The sequence below is a fragment of the Pisolithus orientalis genome (genome assembly GCF_024613125.1).
Source record: "Pisolithus orientalis strain OTSU chromosome Unknown F5J12scaffold_15, whole genome shotgun sequence".
NCBI classification, from domain to species: Eukaryota; Fungi; Basidiomycota; class Agaricomycetes; order Boletales; family Pisolithaceae; genus Pisolithus; species Pisolithus orientalis.
This window is the reverse complement of record NW_026260796.1, coordinates 268,965-288,063: the sequence shown is the minus strand read 5'-3', so window position 1 is coordinate 288,063 and position 19,099 is coordinate 268,965. Positions and strand designations below refer to the sequence as shown.

Here is a 19,099-nt window from a genome sequence, read left to right as displayed (position 1 = left end):
TGATATGTTTTCAAAATCTCCATATGTTATTTTTGGGACTTTGTCCCATTTTCCCACACTCTTGAATCTTTGTTTTGCATCTTGCTCTCTCAGATCTGAGTGGGGTGACACCAAACTTTGTCTATCAATTAATATGCATGTGTCCAACTGTTCTGAAGTGTCAGATATGGCATGAAGGATGTGTAAGTTGAATGGTGTGATGTTTTGTTAGCATTTTCATTTCCATTATATCTCAGCAACTACTGGACCAGACAGCCTGTGCCTTGACAATGTGTAGCAACATGGTAGCCTATTCTACACACAAAAATTCAGATCCATATGTCAAGAATTGAATGGGTGGGGACACAACTTGCATTTTTAGCACAGCCACAAATGCCCAGCATGCAAATAGGGGGGGGGGATTGCTGGTCATGTGATATGGATTGAGTCACATGCAGAGTGCTAGAGGTGAGATCACATGATGAGTACAGTCATGTGAGCTATTACATAAGCCAATGGTTTGGAGAGTTATTGCCACATGATCATTACATAACAGGTCACATGATCTATAATTGTACCTTGTCATGTGATGCTGCAGGAGTGGTCACATGTCTATTGTCTCACATTCATGTGACCCATTACATAACCAAGTGTTCTGGGGAGAAACTGACATGTGATCATTATGTAATAGGTTGGATGATCTATGATTGTACCTTGTCATGTGACATTGATTAAGTCACATGCATATTTTCCCACAATCATGTGATATATTACATAACAGAACACTCCAGAGGATCACCATCACATAATCAATTGTGTAAAATCACATGATCTAGGGTCATCCCTGCTTATGTCACTCATTATGTGACCATCACATCTACTGGTCACCTGCTCATCTGTATAGCCACAGTACAGGTGCAAATTATCAATATTTGTGACAGGGTAACCTGCCATGGGAACATTCCAATCTGAATTTTTTTCAAACACCAACAGAGGTTGTCACTCAGGGGGCATTGTCTATATTGGGAAGTGGTAGTTGCCATAAATTCTGCAACTGCTTTTCTGGTAATTACCATGGTCATTTGGTTGAAATCAGCTGATATGGCTGAAACAGTCTATATGGCCAAACCATCCATCATGCAGGGGCATGATTGTTTCTCTATCAAAGATGAAGGGTTGGGGAACATAGTCAGCATTCAGTGATGTGATCCAGTGGTTGTCACACTTCACTAGGACATGTGCATCGAATACACCCCATCTCCCTGAAAATAATGATAATCAATTTGAGCTGAGTTAGGGACAGTGAGAATGCACTGTCACCAGGATGGTTGCACAATGACAATTCATAAGGGTGAACACTAGCTACATTCATCCTGGAAACAAAAGAAGTCAGTCAGTACTTACTTAAATTGATGGAGATGATGATGAGGGGAGAAAAAAATGAATCATGCAGCATTAAGGCCAGTGTAACTGAAGTGAAATGAGAATGTTGCCCTTGATAGGCCCCAAGCCCATTGAGAACTTGTGAGGCACCAAACCTCAGAGCACTTGGCAGACAAACACTCCAAATGTTTGGCTCTGAGTACAGCATAAGTTGACTGGATGTTTGAAAGAAAAGTATGAATGAAAGAGAATAAAAACTTACTTTCAAAAAACAAGGTGACAATGATTAGTGTATTAACTCTGCATGCATATAGACTATGTTAATGCCTGAATTTTGATGAAGAAACACCCCAGAAACCATGAGGATAACTCTTGATAGGCCCCAAGCCTATCAAGAACTCGCAGGCACCAACCCCCCGAGACCTGATGGACAAACACTCCAAATGTTCATGGAAAGAGTGACCAGGCCATCTGGAAAAGTAAGATGGAAAAGATAGAGGGAAACTTACCTTGCACTGAATTGGTTAATATGGAGGGGCATCAGCAACTCGAGGTAGTAGGTAGCACTTACTAGTAGTGGTGAGAAATATTACAGGTACTGCTGTGCATGTGACCTGCACCACAAATGAATGTGACACCTAACTTACAGCATGCTCAAGGAAGACATTGAGTCTAGGCTCTAAATTGTCAAATAATCAGGTGATTAAATATAAGTTTTGTGTTCCATATTTCATTCCTCAATGTTCTGGACTGCCTATTGTAATATTCATGGGAGACATGTTCATGCATTACAGTAATGACATGTTGATAAGCTACTTATAGCAAGTCCTAGTTACAAGTACTAGTGTGCCATTGCTACTTTGTTAATAGATTTGGCCACTTCTACTGATGTGACTAAAGTTTCAATGAATGACAGAATTTTAACATGTCATTTCACAATTGCACAATTGTTACATCATCACAGCTGAAACAAACATTTGCACCACCTGCAGCTAGTACTTAGCAACACTCTCATCTTCTGTACGCTGTCCACATGGTATTGGGGGAACACTCAGTGTGTTCCTCTACCATATGTCAGGGGCTTGGTGCCCTTGACAGCCTTGAAGGCTTGGAGCCTTCAAGGGCAGTCTTAGTGTCCAGTGGATCTGACAATCAGTCGTGTGATGACAGTCAAGACTGACCCTCATCTTTCAGCAATGTTAACAAAGGTTTTTCAGGTCAGTGCTTTCAACTTAAGTTATGTGCCATTATGCTTTGCAGTCTACTGACCCATTTACCAGCACATACTATGTGTACTAGGTCCATTGTTCTCACCACCTCTGGCTGCACTCCATCATTCCACCTGGCCAGTATATGCCTTCTATAGTGATGCCCTTGTCTCCCCACTCATCTACCCTTGGTACAGATTCAGTGATTGATTGCATAGATGATAGTGCAGTTCTCCCCTTGCCTTTTAGTCCTGAAGATTCAAGTTAGCAACACATCTGTTCATAACTATCCCTGCCAACTGAATACATGGTGTGTTCCTCTATGGTATCAGAGACTTGGTGTGATGTTACCTTCAAGGGCAGTGATTCTGATTGTCAATCTCGAGTTCTTCCTTTCTACTATGAATGTTCTCCAGGTTGCCTCATGATCAACCATGTGAAGTTCTAATGCAGGTACATGGTTAGCTTTTCAGTGTATCTTATCCATCAATTTCTGCTACTTCCTCCAGGGTATTATGAAGAGTTATGTCACATCTAAGTGCATGATTCATCATGGTTGAACTTCTGGTTTTCCCACAATGGCTTCTGACAAATGGGGAAAGGGAACTGAGGTAGCCTTCTGCTGGAGATCCACTGTCATACTTACAATTCTCTGTGCATTCACTCTCCAGCCTTTCCTTCCCATTCCCTGACCCACCATGTCTGAAATACCTTCACCCAGTACTGGATTGGATATAAGCTCTAGCAACCTTAGTACATGTTTTTCTGACTAACTCCTGATGACTAATGCACATTTTGGCACAGGCACTCTAATTACTCTGATTGGAAACCTCAAATTGAATGCAGCAGGTGCTGAAACACTAGCAAGTGCTTTGTTACTAAGATCTTGTACTGAAGGTGAGTATGTTCTTAAGTGACATTTCTGGACTGATCATATTGCAGCCTTCATAGGGTCATCTGGCTTGCAACCCACATAGCCCACAGCAGCATTATGCCCATTGAGTCTGGGGGTTTCAGGATTGTTGTCCTGCAAAGAGTGTACACCTGCCACCTTATTCCCCTCAATCTCCATTTACATGGAATTTTCCACACTGCCAGTATCAATACATCTAATGCCACCTAACTTGACTGATCCCTCCATTATTCTTGTCCAGGGCCACCCAGATCATGAAACAAGGGTTCCATATCTAGCAGATGACTGTGTGCATACTCCCACCAGAATGTTTTTTACCATATCCATGTAAAGACTAACAGCTATTGTATTATCTGTTGGCAAGTATTTCTCATGGCAGTCTCCAATTAATTACTATGAAGTATAAATCCTGAGGCCACGTATTGCATATGGCAGCCTGACTGTGAGGCAAGTCACAACTTGGCACTTTCCATCCTTTGTAAATTTCTACCATTCAAGCTCTACCACTTAGTAGTGGAATGCTTGGAGTGTCTCTCTGCTAAATGTCATGGGCTTGGTGCCCTTGACAGCCCCTGAAGGCTTGGAGCCTTCAAGGGTAGTCTTGGTGTCGATCTGGTGATCAATTGCACAGATGACAATGACCCTCGTTGCTCAGTACCAGAGATTCATTTCAGCAACAACTTCACCCAAAGGTCATTGTACCTCCAATGTTTGGTCTACATTATATGCTTGATTTGGCTTTTGATCATGTGAAAGGGACTGTGTCTATCAGACTGCATCAACCCTGCTCTCATCAGTGACTGCCCTTAGGGGCTTGAATGATTCATTTTCTGTCTAGTAAGCCCATTCCTTTTTCTATTGCTGGATACTGATGAACTTTTGTGGTTTTTCAGTCCTGAGGAAACCCACTTTCTGGGCCATGCAGATGGAATACTGCCATTCTGGATTTTGATTGGAATTCCACCCATATGTTTCCATTTTAATAGGTGTGTCATCCTCACTATGCATTACAACCACTTCTTTCCTGCATGCTTTTCCTTTGTCCCCCTTACATTGTGTCCTCTTTTTGTGGTTTCATATGTCCTTGCTGATGCTATATGCAGAACTTTGCACACTGAGACAACATGTTCTAGATAGATTTTTTTCCCCATGTGGTTCATCTTGGCTTGATGTGCTCTGACCTTAAATACTTGCCTTGCCTCCCCCCATTTCTCAACACCCCCATACAACCATGCCCCACTCTGCTGATATCCTGGAGCCTTCAAGGGACTCTGTTGCTGACTTGAACACTTGCATTCTTCGCAACCAAAGGATTCCATCCTCACAAAATGCCCCAGTTTCCAAATGAGTAAAAAAAGGTGCTGTTGTCTCTAATGATGGAGTGCAACACTCAGAGGTACATCTTGTAGTGTATTTCTCATCCATTACTCTAACATCATTTTCTGCTCATGGCAATCTACTCTGAAGGATATGATTGGCAAACTGAAACTGTGGCACACAGTCCAGCCTCCCGAAGGCTGGGAAGAGCACATGTTTGGCCTGAGAGATAGAAGATACTCCTTGACACCATGTCCTTCCATTGTGAACACCCCAATGCTCCCTTCCCCTTCCCTGCACCTGGATGACCAAATCTGTGATGAGGACTCTGCAATGGAGGTGGAGGAGAATCCCAACAACAATGAAAATGAGGATGACCAGCCTTCCAGTAATGAGAACAAGGATGATCAGCCATCTGGTAGCAAGAAAGAGGATGACTGGCTGCCCAGTAGCAATGATGATGACAAGGGTTCTGATTACAATGAGAATGAGAATGATGATGAGGAGACAGAGAGCTTGGGTGACTCCTGTGGTAGGTTTTTCCATTTCATATCCCTTGTTCTCTCACATTTTTTTCAGATAATTCTCATTTCTTTTGATTTTGGGGTTTGGTGCCTCTCTGGTCATGCAATGGTGGGCTTGGTGCCCACTTGTGTTTCAAAGCTTGGTGCTTTGGATACTTGTGACCATTTCCTGCTGCCCATCATTCCCTTGATTGTTATATAGATAAAGAATTGTTGTGATCCTGTTCTGTTACCATCTATATACACACCTGCCTCATGTTGACATGTTGACTCCAAGATGATGATGATGCACACACTTGCAATGCTCAGACTGTTTCTTGTGCCCAGTCCCCACTTCCCCCATTCTCACCACCCATGTATGAGTCTGATGACTCCACCCATCCTGTAGGGGATGTTGTCCATCCTTGCCAAGAAGGTAGCCTGATCTATACTAGACTTCAGAAGAAGGGCAAAGGTAGGGCTATAGATGCCAAGGACATTGATGCTGCAAACCATAGTGACCATGATACCCAACTCCTGAACCTCAAGAAGCCAGGGAATCTGTCCACAGCAGCATTAGATTAAATACATGCTTTTGTGAAGGACATTCAAGATGATGGTGGAAGAACTTGGCCAATGGCATGGGCAGTCTGCATGCAACATACTTGTCACTGTGGGATTTAGTGTTAAGGCTTCTCATACCAAAATTAATGAGGCCAACCTCTTCCACTCATGGTATTGGGCCATGCAGCCCAAACCAGATGGTGGTATGGCTTTCCTCCCTCTCACATCTACTGCTTCTAATGTCCTGACCAGCCAATTGAGATTCAATCAACAATTTGATTATGAAGGAGTACATCACCCTCATGATAGGCATCTCCAAGGATGCCTTTGCAGCAAGGAGGGAAAAGTTAAAAGCCATCTATGAGTGGAGTGAGAGCTCCTCTGCTGTACTGACTAACCAATCTGTCAAATCTATTGCAGCTAGAGCAGACAATGCAAAGACACAATTTTCTGGATTGGTATGTGGTAATGTATGTTGGACAGGACCCTGCAGGATGTCAAACTTCTGGCGTATTTGGAGGCTCCAAGATGATAAGAAACTTCATCAATGAAAATGGCATTGATGTCCAGGTCACTCATGGATAAGTATGCTGCAATTTTCAAGTAAGTTTATTTCTTGCATGTTTCATTTGATCTCATTGGATTGTTGTAAATGTCTCAGGAATGGCAATGGTGCAGATGCCAGGGTGGCTGGCACTGGTTCCATTGGAGATGTGGGTTCTGCACTGGAACTACATTGCCATACAAAGGAGACTCTGAGAGACCACAACTGCAGAGTATTCAGGAAGCATGATGAAGGAGAAGATGTTGGCCATACTGAGAGATCTGCATGGTAAGTTATTCTTGTGCTGTGTGTGCATTTATCTTGATCCTTTGCTCAGTCACATGTGGCATTGAAGTTGGCAATCCCCAGAAAGTTTCCTGGCACTGGCTTCTCGAGTTTTGTGCAGAAGAGCCACCTCACTATTGTCAACTGGCCCCATGGTGTATCTCCACCAGGCCCTGGTTTTGAGTACAAGAAACTTAGGGCTGGCCCTCTTCATCAACTTGTAGTACCTTACCTTTGGAGAAAACTGGGTCTTTTGTATGATGGGCAAACTGATGATGAGGAAGAACAAGATAGTCTGGATGATGTGCTAGAAAAAAGGTATTCCCTATTTTATTCATCCAGTTGGATGCTGACCCTTTGAAGGGTGAGATTGCACTTGTCAAAGCTACCAATGGTACTGTTTTGCAGCAGATCTCAGATGATCCAGAGTGGCAGAAGTCCCTCAGGGAAATGGATTCGCCAGCAGCAAGGCATGGAGGTCCTTTGACAAGCCACAACCCTGAACTGCAGCAACAACTCCTCTTTTCCCTCTCAGGTAAGCAACCCACATGTGGAGGCATCAAATCATGATACTATTGGTCCCCAGGTAAGTTCTGCTCTTTACTTCAATATCCAGTATCTGCTGACATTCACAAGGCTTTACAGTCTGACTGTTGAACTGTGCCACATGATCAATACCAGGATGCATGCCCCATTGCACAAGATTCAGCATCATGACCTATCCACAATTCAAAGCAATGTGCACACTTGAGAGCCTGGCCCATCCGAGCCTCCTGCACTGGCTCTGCAATATGGGGTAGGGTTTGGTTCCTATGGTCTGATAACAAGACTAATGAAGCATCATATAGGATCTACATTGGGATAATCTTCCAAGCCATCCTCACATGCAAGAGGCTGGCCTAGCCCAGCAGTCTGTTCCCAGATGACAAGTGAGTATCCAGGTCTCTGACCTTTGGTAACAAGACTAAGGAAAAATTATGTAGGATTCTCAGGGTGACCATATGAACTATCATGATCCTGGCCCATCTAATATCCCATATCATGTGAGTAATTTGATTTTGCAGAGGTTTCACCATCAACTTGCATTCTCTCTAGCACAATCAATTTCCTCCATCTCACCAAGGATTCCATCACATTCCATCTCGAACCAACCATCCTTACTACAATGGTCCATATACTGATGACTACTACCCTCCAACCCAGTCAGGTGAACCTCATTGGGTTAACAGGGGTAATGCTGCACAATATGAGGACAACTTTGCTGAGGAGTATATAAATGAAGATTACTACTAGTGTAGTTTTTGCTTCCCCTACAACATATTTGTCATGTGCTGCTTGTATATTGATGTCACTGGTGTCAGCAATGATGTTACCATTGGATTTGGGGGACAAGTCTGCAGCTCTCCACTCAGTCCTGTGCCTTTCCTATCGCTTTTCACACCACTCATTCCCCTCGCTGAGACCTCTCTGGGGGGCCTCTTTTGTCTAATTCCATAGAGCTGCTATTGAGATATCACCATTTTCATGTGTGGAGGGCAGTGAGACAGTTTCATGCATAGCTCAGGATCCAATGGTCTGATCATGGTGGCTCCTTTTTTTCTGTGTTTATCTATGAGTACCCAACCACCTTCCTGAGGCCTGTGTCGATCACCCCAGCCATTGTCCTGAGGTCATCACCTGCTTGTTTGCTTGCCTGGAGTTACCCCTATCATCTTGGGGCTGTATCTCGGTGGTTTCTCTGACATGTCTCTCGCTTTTTTGCAAACTCGCACTACTAGATGATGACTCCTTGGAGATGTCTAGATTGTTGTGATTGGTGCAGTAGTTACGGAGATGTTCATGTTTTTGTGGCAAGGCCCACCCCTTGAGGTCCTCTCATCATACCTCATGCATATCTGCACCACTTCTCTCACTTTTTGAGCCACAAATCCCTCTCACTGACCCATTTATGGGGTGCCCTTGTTCACCCACTTCTGCTTGCTCATTGTTGAGATATTCCCACTTTTGTGTTTGAAGGGTTTTGAGGTGGTTTAGTGTATACCTCAGGATCAGGTGATCCAATTGGCATTTTCCCTCTTTCTCCCTGGTTTCCTGGGAGTCCTCTACTGCATCCCATAATTTCATGTCAGTCACCCCAGCCATTACTGTTACATTTCAGTACTGGCCACTTATCAACTCTTTGTTAGGGGCAGTCCAGGGTCAAATCACATATGGTACCAATGTCCATCACATGTCCATTGCTGTTAGGCACTGTACATGATGCCTCAATCTGTATATACAATTCTTGCAGTCCTAGCTACTGTGTTTGTGCATTGTTGCTCCTTGTGTTACAGCTATTTTCAAAGCTGAGAGCAAGGCCAAATAAACAAAATCACACACATGTAGTAGCTAAATGTTATAACTTTGATATCTCAATCAATTCAAGTTGGATCACTGCAATTTTTGCGGATTCAGAATGAGGGAAATTGGGTGTAGGTCCTGGTGTAAAAATTAGACTAGTTCTAGCACTATATAAGTCTGAAAAAGCATAGGCTGATTTCACATATACCATCAAAATTGCAAGTGATCTAGGCATCTGTACACCTTAGCAAACCAATAGTGGTCTCCTATACATCAATTGTCCAGCAGGCATTCAATGCTTTTTGGGCAGTAGAGAGCCCTCTGCTTCCAGATGTTCATTGCACATATAAGTAAGATTGGAAGCCTATTATTGCATATTTCTTCACACAAGGTTCATGTCCTTGGAGCCCTGTGTATCATCTAGAGAACAGTACCAAAAATTTATGCAATTTGTCATGATTGTGCATTCATCCTAGTCCTCACTCACTCTGCACCCCTTTCTGCCAGTCATTCACTCACTCTGCACCAACTCCGCCACCCCCTAACATTTATGAGTCATCTCTGCTCTGACTGCTGTCAGACTTGTACTGCTCTCCTACTGGACTGTTCTCTGAGGGGTCATGTGACTACCTTTGGACTCCTCCCTGACAGCTTGCAGTCAGGTACTCTGCAGTGCATGGTCCAGCACCTGGACTGTTTCCTTTTCTGGATATTCTATGTTACCTGTCCATATGTCCTCCATCTACCCTTCATTTGTCATCTAGGAAGTTTTACTTGAAAATTTCTGGGTCTCTGTATGTCAGTTCTGATTCCAGTTATGGTACCTCCATGGTAGTATAAAAGCATGTATCATACTCTGCTGTTCCTCAGTACAAATATCAACTTAGTTCCTACTCCCTCTGCCTCTGTCCTCTGCCTGTCAGAGTTACCTCTGACTGCCCATCTGTACTCCCCCTCTGAAATATGAGGGCTGAGATCATGCAAGGGGGTAGCACATGGGCTAAACCTGATGCCCTCACTTTGCTCCACCCTTACCTTGGCAGACTTTGTTCTTGCCAAACACTCTGCCAGTCAGAGTTCTGCTCTTTCTGTCAGACTTGCTTCTGAACCTCTCCCCAGACCTCATCCAGCATCAGAGTTGGTCAGAGTAGGCCCAGACTTGACACAATTATGCAGTGTGTTGTTGTGATCTGAAGTTCTACAGCTAGTATTGTCTTATCTACACTTGGTGGCTGCTTACCAATCATGTGCTACCCCCCACCTGTGTCCCCTTGCCTCACATCTCAAGACTTGCTTCAAATGAAATCATAGTAGAAGGACATGAGATTGAGAAATAATACAACACTTGAGACCTGCAGAGTATGATTGCTGGATACAATTTGAATAGCATTCTTTGGGTGCCATGACTATTTCAAGCAATGATATGTATAGGACATTTGGAGCACAGCATTGAGTGAACATGATGATGTCAGCAACTACTCATGCATATGGCTACACCCACTCAAATGCAGTTATTCACTGCACACTGCTCATCTGGTGACTGACTTTTCATCTCTGCACATATTTTTTGGTACTGTTCTCTAGAAATTACACAGGGCTTAAAGGATATGAATCTTGTGTGAAGAATTATGCAATAATGGGCTCACAATCTTGGTTATATGTGAAATGGACATCTGCAAGGCAGACCTGTGTCTTATTGCCCTGACTCTGAATCTCCAAAAATCATGGTGATCTGACTTGAACTGATTGGTGCCATTGATTGAGCCTGTTACAATGTGACAATATGTATCCCAATTGTGGGCAGAGGGCAATGTGGATGTCAGATACAGGGTAGGATGTCCAACACTTGCCTCTGTGGCATTTGTATAACATCTCACTGGTGTCCAGAGGGGGAGATGGGATGTCCCAACATAGCCTGAAAGGCTGTTGTGAGACATCCCACTGGTTTCTGGAAAGGGGGTTGGGATGTCCCAACATAGCCTGAAAGGCTGTTGTGGGACATCGCACTGGTTTATGGAAGGGGAATGGGATGTCCCAACATAGCCTGAGAGGCTGTTGTGGGACATCCCACTGGCTGCTGGAGGGGGGGGGTGGGATGTCCCAATGTAGCCTTATGATGGAAATGTGACCAGAGCTGGGATTGAAGCAACCTCTTAGGTGTTAACCAGGTGCTCTGACTGCTCAGCTGTGTATATTGTCTAGGTGATAGCATCAGTAGCATGGGGCATGGACCAGTGATGTGGGAACAAAACTATGTGGAGTGCAATGCACAGAATACACCATTTCCAACATGGTCCTTCAATCTGGAAATTTTTGGAGTGCAACAAGGGTGCATGCCTCCTATGATCATGCAAATGGTCTGATAGCATTTTGGGCTTGTGTTATGTGGAGAGTGGTGTGGGACATCTGGCCAGGCAGGGGGGTGGGACATCCCAACTTAGCCTCAGAGGCAGCTGGGGGACATCCCACTGCTGGCCAGATGGTGGGGAGGGATGTCCCAATGTAGGTGTAGGGGCTGTTGTGGGACATCCCACTGGTTGGCAAAGGGGAGGGTGGGATGCCCCAATGTAGCCTCAGAGGCTGTTGTGGGACATCCCACTGCTTGCCAGAGGGGGGGAGAGATGTCCCAATGTAGCCTTAGAGGCAATTGTGGGACATCCCACTACTTGCCAGAGGAGGAGAGGGATGTCCCAATGTAGCTTTAGAGGCTGTTGTGGGACATCCCACTGCTTGCAAGAAGGGGGGAGGGATGTCCCAAAGTAGCCTTATGAGGAAAATGTGACCAGTCCTAAGATGAACCAGTGACCTCCTAGGTGTTTACCAGGTGCTGCAACCACTGAGCCATATGGTCTGGGTACTAGTGGCAGTAGCTTGGGGGCTTAGACTAGCACTGTGGGAACATATCTCCATGAAGTTAATGCACAGAATGCACCATCTCCAATGTGGTCCCTTTATCTGGCCACTTTTGGAGTGTAAAAACAGTGTACACCCCCTAGGGTCATGCAAATGGTCTCATTGCCTTTTGACCTGGTGTCATGTGATGGATCAGGATTTACTGCTGTGTTTCCAGGAGGCCTTACTATCAGCCACCTTGTGTCCATGTAACTCACATGATCTGGACTTACCAAGGATGCTGCATGACCCATTGTACTGAGCATACATGGGTTCCAGCTGCAGCTCATAACCTGATGAAAATGTGACCAGAGCTGGCATTGAGCCAGGACCCTCTCAGTGTCAAGCAGCTGCTCTGACCATGGAAGCTACCTTGCATTGGATTCTCTATGGTGCTTGTAGGATCAGTGCAGATTACTACTTCAACACCTTAGAGGCTGTGTTGGGACATCCCTCTGGTTGCCAGAGGGGAGGGTGGGATGTCCCAATATAGCCTTAGAGGCTGTTGTGGGACATCCCACTGCTTGGCAGAGGGAACAGTGGGATGTCCCAATGTAGCCTTAGAGGCTGTTGTGGGACATCCCACTGGTTGGCAAAGGGGAGGGTGGGATGTCCCAAGGCAGCCTTGGAGGCTGCTGTGGGACATCCCAAGTCCCCTTATGAACGTCAGTGAGATGTCCCATCCCAGCCTCAGTGGGCTATGATGGCACATCCTCCTAAGTTACCTTTGCAGACCAGCACAATGCCCCATGACAACCTCAGAGGCTCATCTGGGACATTCTGCCCTCTGCAGATGGTGTTGCAAAGGTGACCAACCCCATGTTCTATGTGGGGGACTTTGAGATATTGGCCTGTCACACAAGTGTTCAAAAACCATTCACTTCTTCCTTCATACAGTACAAATTGCATGAGGTATAGACACAAATTGATTGAATTTATTATTGCAATTTTCAAGGCAAATGTGGAGGCCCAGGTGGGTCACCTCCCTGGCAACTAGTGAGATGTCCCAATACAGCAGAATCACATTGCAAGGATGTACATGAAAAGTACTATTGTATACTACTATGCATGGTGGGATGGGAGGGGATGTATAGGTCAAAGGACACTTTGTGGATTAAATCTGTCAGAGTAGCAAGGGGGCTAGGATTTCTGCAGCTATTTCAATGCTAATATTAAGCTGCACTTTCAGGAGTAGGGACCCCAGTCACCCAAGGCAGTCTTGGGACATCCCAAGTAATTGCATTTGAATGGATGGCTATGTGGGAAATCCAATCTGTCCCAGGGCCTATAAATCTGCATAGCCCTGGGACATGACCAGATGTCCCTGGGCAGACCTTAGGTCTGGGAGGCTATTAGGCTGGATAGTTTGGAGAAACTATTCAGCCTAAATGCTTATGAGAAATGGTTACCTTAAGTGAGGAGGTGAAGGTAGAATTGAGGCTGGCACCTACTGTTTTCCAGTAGACTGGTGACAACCATATATAGTGCACAGTGCAAGAATCACCAGTGAATTACCAGCCCCATAGCTACCATGTACTGTAACCCACTGTCATAATCCAATTGTGGCCAATTTGTGCACTTCTTCAATTCCATTCAACACAATGTTCATTGAAATGAGTTAAATATACAAATTAAAGCTGGTCTGGTTTAAGATGGTAGCCTACACCTGCCAGCTCTTCCTCCAGAAGATCTGCTAACTGTTGCCAGAATCTGGTAAGCATGGCATGCCACTCAACATGTGATTGCCACTCCCCAGTTGCATCCACCAGGGTATTGGCATAATACCTATATGCAGTGATCAGATTGGCATCATGTGCAGCATTGATGTCTGGCTGACACACCCCACTCCTAGCCATGATACTGGAGATCTGCCTTGACATTTGAACTGGTAGACATGTTTAGCTATGGTTGTGTAGGAACTTCTGGACTTACACTCAGTTTGTGGAGTATCAACTCCCAGCTGTATGGTGAACTCCTGGGAGACTGCTAAAAGCTCCAAATGTGACAATGGGATTGGCACTGGTGATGGGGATCTAGCCAATGGTATCAATGTGGAGCTGAATGATGCAGGAGTGTCTGAGAGGTCCATAGGTTGACAAGGACCAGGGAAATTGCCACAAGGCAATGTGAATGTTGTTGGGCTGGGAACTGGGATAGGATTGCAACAGGCTGGTGACACAGAGGGAGTTAAGGACTGAAATTGGGACTCATGCAATAGGATGAATGGTCATGATGATTGGCCAGCTGCTTGAGTTGGGTAGATGTAAGCTGATGATCTTGTGGCAGCAGGTGACTGAAATGCTGGTTCTTGTAAAGGACTGACTGGTGGGGACTGGAATGGTGGGGGTGACCCCCAAGGTGGCTCATGCAATGGCATACCTGGGGCAACAGGTGGTGGTGATTTGTCCCATGCCAGCTCAAGTAATGGGGTGCTGTCAGAGAGGCATGTTGATATGGAGTCCCAAGGAGGCTCAACCAATGGGCTGCTAGAGGAGGGAGACAGTGCCAATGACCCCCATGCTGGCTCTATCAAAGGTAATCTGGGCAAACCAAAGGACTGGAAGGAGGGTTCCATTCTGGTTGTGCATATTGTTTGAGCTGGGGACAGCTTGGAAGGTGGCTCACATAACAGGGATGATGGTACATCCAGCAGGTCATCTTCAGTAAACATTTCCTCATCCTCATCAAGAGATGTGAGCTGCTGCATATCATGGCATGATGGGATCACTGCACACAGTCATTAGAAGTAATGGTCCTTGGACTGATTGACTTACAGCATTTATCTGGTCTGCTGGAACTGAATCTAACATTTCTGGGAGCCATATGAAAGTTCAAAACATTGTAGGCACTGTGGGGATTACACCGATGTTTGGGAATGATTTCAATACCAGTGATAAGATTGTATTACACAATATTTTTTCACCAGTCATCATGCAGGATGTGCAAGTGCATACATAATGGAAATGGGCACTTAGATCAACAACCCTCCTGAGTCCTGGAAGGTAGTGCCAGAAGCTGAGCAGTGTGTGAGATGCTAGGACAGGAGTTGTCCCTGTGTGGTGCTAGCTGGCAGGGCATGCTGGCAATGCCACTGTACCAAATACTCATGCAGCTTGTTCAAGAGAAGGGGAGACAAGTCCAAGATGCAATGAAAAGCCTCCCATTCAAGGCCTTGCCAGGAATGATCCCCAGAAGACATGGCCAGCCTTCCCACCACTTCAACACTGGCTGCACCAGCTCCATTGACCAGTCAATGAGCCAAATGTCAAAGGGCACCAAGCCAAAATCAATCTGCTGGTCCATCCAAAGTAACAAGCCATCATTCATCTCCTGGCCCATGGACTGGCCACCCCAGTAAGTTATTCACAGTCCTATGTTTTTTGCTAATCAGTTGAACTAATATTTCTATTGAGTGGTGGAAATTATTACTCTGTCATGGCTATCCTGGTCACAGTCTCATGCAAGAAGCATTGCAACAGACCCACCCATCACTCCAGTGCCAACTACTACAACCAGTGCCAATGATCCATGCCATTGTGATGAGTATTGGGAAGAGGTTACCATCCTCAAGTGGGAGAATGCTGACATGAGGCAGGAGATAGAAGTAACCTGTACTGAGCTTGCTGCTCTCCATTGGGTGGTAGATGCTATCTGTAATCACCTATTCCCAGCCCCAGATGTGCTTAACCATCCTCTGGTCCCATTTCATGCTACTTCCAACCCTACACTGGTACCTTACATGCCAGTCATGGTGGAACTTGGCACTGCAACTGGTGTTGTAGAGGTTCAATCATCCTGAAGCAGCTCAAGACAGGAGTCCACTGAACCCCCCCTGGCTTCATTCAAGGGAGGTGCCAGCTCGGAAGTACCTCCTTCAAATGTTGAAGCTGTGCATGGACCTGCTGGAGGTCTGGCAATCTCTATTACTCCACCACCACCAGCAGTCAGATCAGTGCCCAGACAGGAAGGTAGGATGGAGGTCGACTAACATCAATGTACTTGTCATTTCACAATCCATTTGTGTTTTTTTGTCTTTGTACTTGTACTTTGTTAGATGCAGCAATATATTCTATATTGTAACAATGTGATCTCCATGGAAGAAGTAGCTACTGCTACTGGTAGTTGTTACTGTATGATTCAGATACTGGAAAACCAATCTGGTATGGTGATGTCTGCACCAAGGCCATGGTGTTACAAGTGCTAAGGGCCAATGGAGTCATGGTTCACCTAGATGATTGAATGATGACTGGCCAGCATAACTCAATTGTTTTTGCTGTAAAGCATGATGGTGACTTTCATGGTATTGTTCTGGCTTGCTGGAGGCTGTAAGGCATTGAATTCGCAGTTTAAATGTACTGGGTAGTTGACTAGTCTTCTGGTCATTACCAGAGCCACCATTGTGGTAATACATGCATCTCTGGCATGGTACCTGGTACCAGTACATACATGCACTGTGGACCTGCTCCCAGGAGGTCAGGCAGGTCAGGCATGGCATGGTATAATTTCTGGGCAGGCCTCCATGGCATTGGCATTGGATGGTGTTCATGGCATTGGTGCCAGGACAGCTTGACTGATGGCCTCATGGCATTGGGGATGTGCTGGAACTCATTACAATGGTGCTGTGACAGCCTGCATGATGGCCTCATGGCATTGGGGATGTGCCAGAACATATGGCATAGGTGCTGGGACTGCTTCCATGGCATTGGTGTTGTGCTGGAACACATTACAATGGTACTGGGATGGCTTGCATGATGGACTCATGGCATTGGGGATATGCTGGAATACATGGAACTGGTGCTGGGGTGGCTTCAATGGCATTGGTGTTGTGCCAGAACACATTACAATGGCATAGGTGCTGGAATGGCTTCCACAGCATTGGTGTTGTGCCAGAACACATCACAATGGTGCCAGAATGGCTGCCATGGCATTGGTGTTGTGCCAGAACACATTACAATGGTGCTGGAATGGCCTGCATGATGGCCTCATGGCATTGGGGATGTGCCAGCACTCATTACACAGGTGCTGGGATGGCCTGCATGATGGACCTGTGGCATTGGGGATATGCCAGAATACATGGAACTGGTGCTGGGCCAGCCTCCATGGCATTGGTCCAGTGCTGGTACACATTACAATGGTGCCAGAATGGCCTGCACAATAGGCCTCATGGTATTGGGGATGTGCTGGAATACATGGCATAGGTTCCATGACAGCTTCCATGGCATTGGTGTTGTGCTGGAACACATTCCAATGGTGCTGGGATGGCCTGCATGATGGCCCCATGGCATTGGGGATGTGCTGGAACACATGGGCCTGGTGCTGGTTCCAGGACATTTTCCATGATGGCCCCATGGCAGTGGTGATGTGCCAGAGCATGTGGCACTGGTGCCAGCATGGCTTCCATGGCATTAGCATTGTGCTGGTTCACATTAAATCAGTGCTGGCCAGGACAGCTTCCATGGCATTAGTCCTGGGTTGGTGTTGGCCTGGCTCACATTGCATTGGTGCTGGGATGCCTTGAATGGCATTGGTATTGGGTCTGCCCACATGGAATCAATGCCAGGACAGCCAGCATGGCATTGGTGTTGTGCTTGCCTGCATGGCATTGGTATTGGGCCTGTTCATATTGCATTGGTGTTGGCCCAGCTCACATGGCATTCATCCCAGGATGGCCTGCATGGCATTGGTGGTGGGCTGGCCCACATGGCAGTGTTGCCAGGATGGCTAGCATGGCATTGGTGTTGGGCTGGCTTGCATGACAGTGTTGCCAGGGGTGAACTCAGGGGCTGAGCCCATCCATACCTTCTGGGGACACCCAACTCTGGGCTTACCTGGGACTACTCATATTGCAGTGGCTACACCCTAATCCCACAGCTGGCTTGTACCCCATGATGACAATTCTAACCTCTGCCCAGCCATTCTCCATAATGATTCCTACTCTTGGGCTCAGCTGTATGCTATGATGACACTGCATTTATTGGGCTCTCCCATAGTCCATGATGACACTTACTCCCCAGCCTGCTTGTAACTGACAATGACAATTCAAACCACAGCTGCACCATTCCTCATGACAACATTTCCTCTCAGGCTCAGCTGTACTACATGGTGACACTCATCAGTTGGGCTCTCCCATACTACAAGGTGACAATAGGTTCATGGCTCTCATGTAACACACATGCACAAGCCATACATGGGCTCAACCTCCACTGGCCTGTCACTGACAGCCAATTGTCAGCCTCTGCTGACCATCTCATATGGCCTAACCAGGTGCATGGGCTCATGTACTGGCTAATCTATTTAGGCAGGCCTGTCTCAGGGTTTATATAAGTGTTGGTGTTTTGGCACACAGGCTGCCCATGTGTTGTGACTAAATGTGACTACACTATGTGTGAAATTGCACACCCCACACAATGTATGGTATCCAATGGCTAGTAGTACTGAGTGTCCCTTGGTGATGGGATATACATACATGTAACATATTATATTCATTGCTCATTAAAACCCAAAAATGCGAAAATTGATACACTAGGACCTGTCATTCAATGGATACATGTGACTACTCAAGGTGTAGGAGACTGACACCAAGTCTGAAGTTCTGAGTTGTATTACACTCAAGTGGGTCTAATATAGTCCAAGGAGGTCCTAACATATGAACAAAATATCAGTACTACAATCCATTGGATACCATACATTGTGTGGGGTGTGCAATTTCATGTTTTTGATATGTTTTGAAAGTCTCCTCAATTTTTTGCACCTTTTCTCACACTCTCTGGAGGATTGTTTCAGTTCCCCAGTGCTCTCCCCTGAAGGGATGAGCTTGGGAATGTTGTGGTGACTGCCAATCAGTAGTACAGTGCTGCCTAGATAGTCAGAATAGCAGTAAACAGCCTAGAACATGATGAAACCCCTGAATGCCAGCAGGAAGAGATCATGGCACAACACCTCAAGGTGTCTGCCCCACATAATGAGCTGTTGATATGTTGTAGGTACAGAACCATGCTCAAAGCTAGTTCATTTTTCAAGTGCCCATGTTAAATATATCAAAAATGTGAACACCATAAATAGATAGATATAACCAATATATCAAAAAGTGATTGCTTTTTCTGGTTTTGCCCCAATCAGACATAGCAATTATTTAGGCCCATTAGGATGGGCAGAAAAGCATTCATTTATG

The 19,099-nt window shown here is 45.6% G+C and overlaps 3 protein-coding genes across 3 annotated transcripts; 2 read left to right on the top strand and 1 right to left on the bottom strand.

The window, feature by feature from the left end:
- Nucleotides 1-4,030: 4,030 nt before the first annotated feature.
- Nucleotides 4,031-7,989, top strand: F5J12DRAFT_783004 (uncharacterized protein; the record flags this gene model as incomplete). The annotated part of the gene is made up of 15 exons (XM_051742798.1): nt 4,031-4,098; nt 4,240-4,320; nt 4,377-4,469; nt 4,893-5,332; nt 5,602-5,866; nt 5,907-6,070; nt 6,177-6,253; nt 6,288-6,325; nt 6,438-6,470; nt 6,529-6,580; nt 6,749-7,014; nt 7,108-7,174; nt 7,232-7,282; nt 7,680-7,739; nt 7,792-7,989. The coding sequence occupies 15 exons, from the start codon at nt 4,031-4,033 to the stop codon at nt 7,987-7,989; spliced, it is 1,953 nt and encodes a 650-aa protein (XP_051599706.1).
- Nucleotides 7,990-13,100: 5,111 nt separating this feature from the next.
- Nucleotides 13,101-14,635, bottom strand: F5J12DRAFT_783003 (uncharacterized protein; the record flags this gene model as incomplete). Its single annotated transcript, XM_051742797.1, has 6 exons — nt 13,101-13,277; nt 13,380-13,393; nt 13,595-13,713; nt 13,770-13,830; nt 13,861-14,076; nt 14,308-14,635. 6 exons carry the CDS (start codon nt 14,633-14,635, stop codon nt 13,101-13,103), a joined length of 915 nt encoding a protein of 304 aa, XP_051599705.1.
- Nucleotides 14,636-14,959: 324 nt separating this feature from the next.
- F5J12DRAFT_783002 (uncharacterized protein) lies at nt 14,960-17,715 on the top strand (the record flags this gene model as incomplete). The annotated part of the gene is made up of 9 exons (XM_051742796.1): nt 14,960-15,282; nt 15,445-15,658; nt 15,711-15,896; nt 15,983-16,046; nt 16,070-16,149; nt 16,300-16,607; nt 16,781-17,094; nt 17,127-17,310; nt 17,364-17,715. The coding sequence occupies 9 exons, from the start codon at nt 14,960-14,962 to the stop codon at nt 17,713-17,715; spliced, it is 2,025 nt and encodes a 674-aa protein (XP_051599704.1).
- Between the last annotated feature and the right edge of the window lie 1,384 nt (nt 17,716-19,099).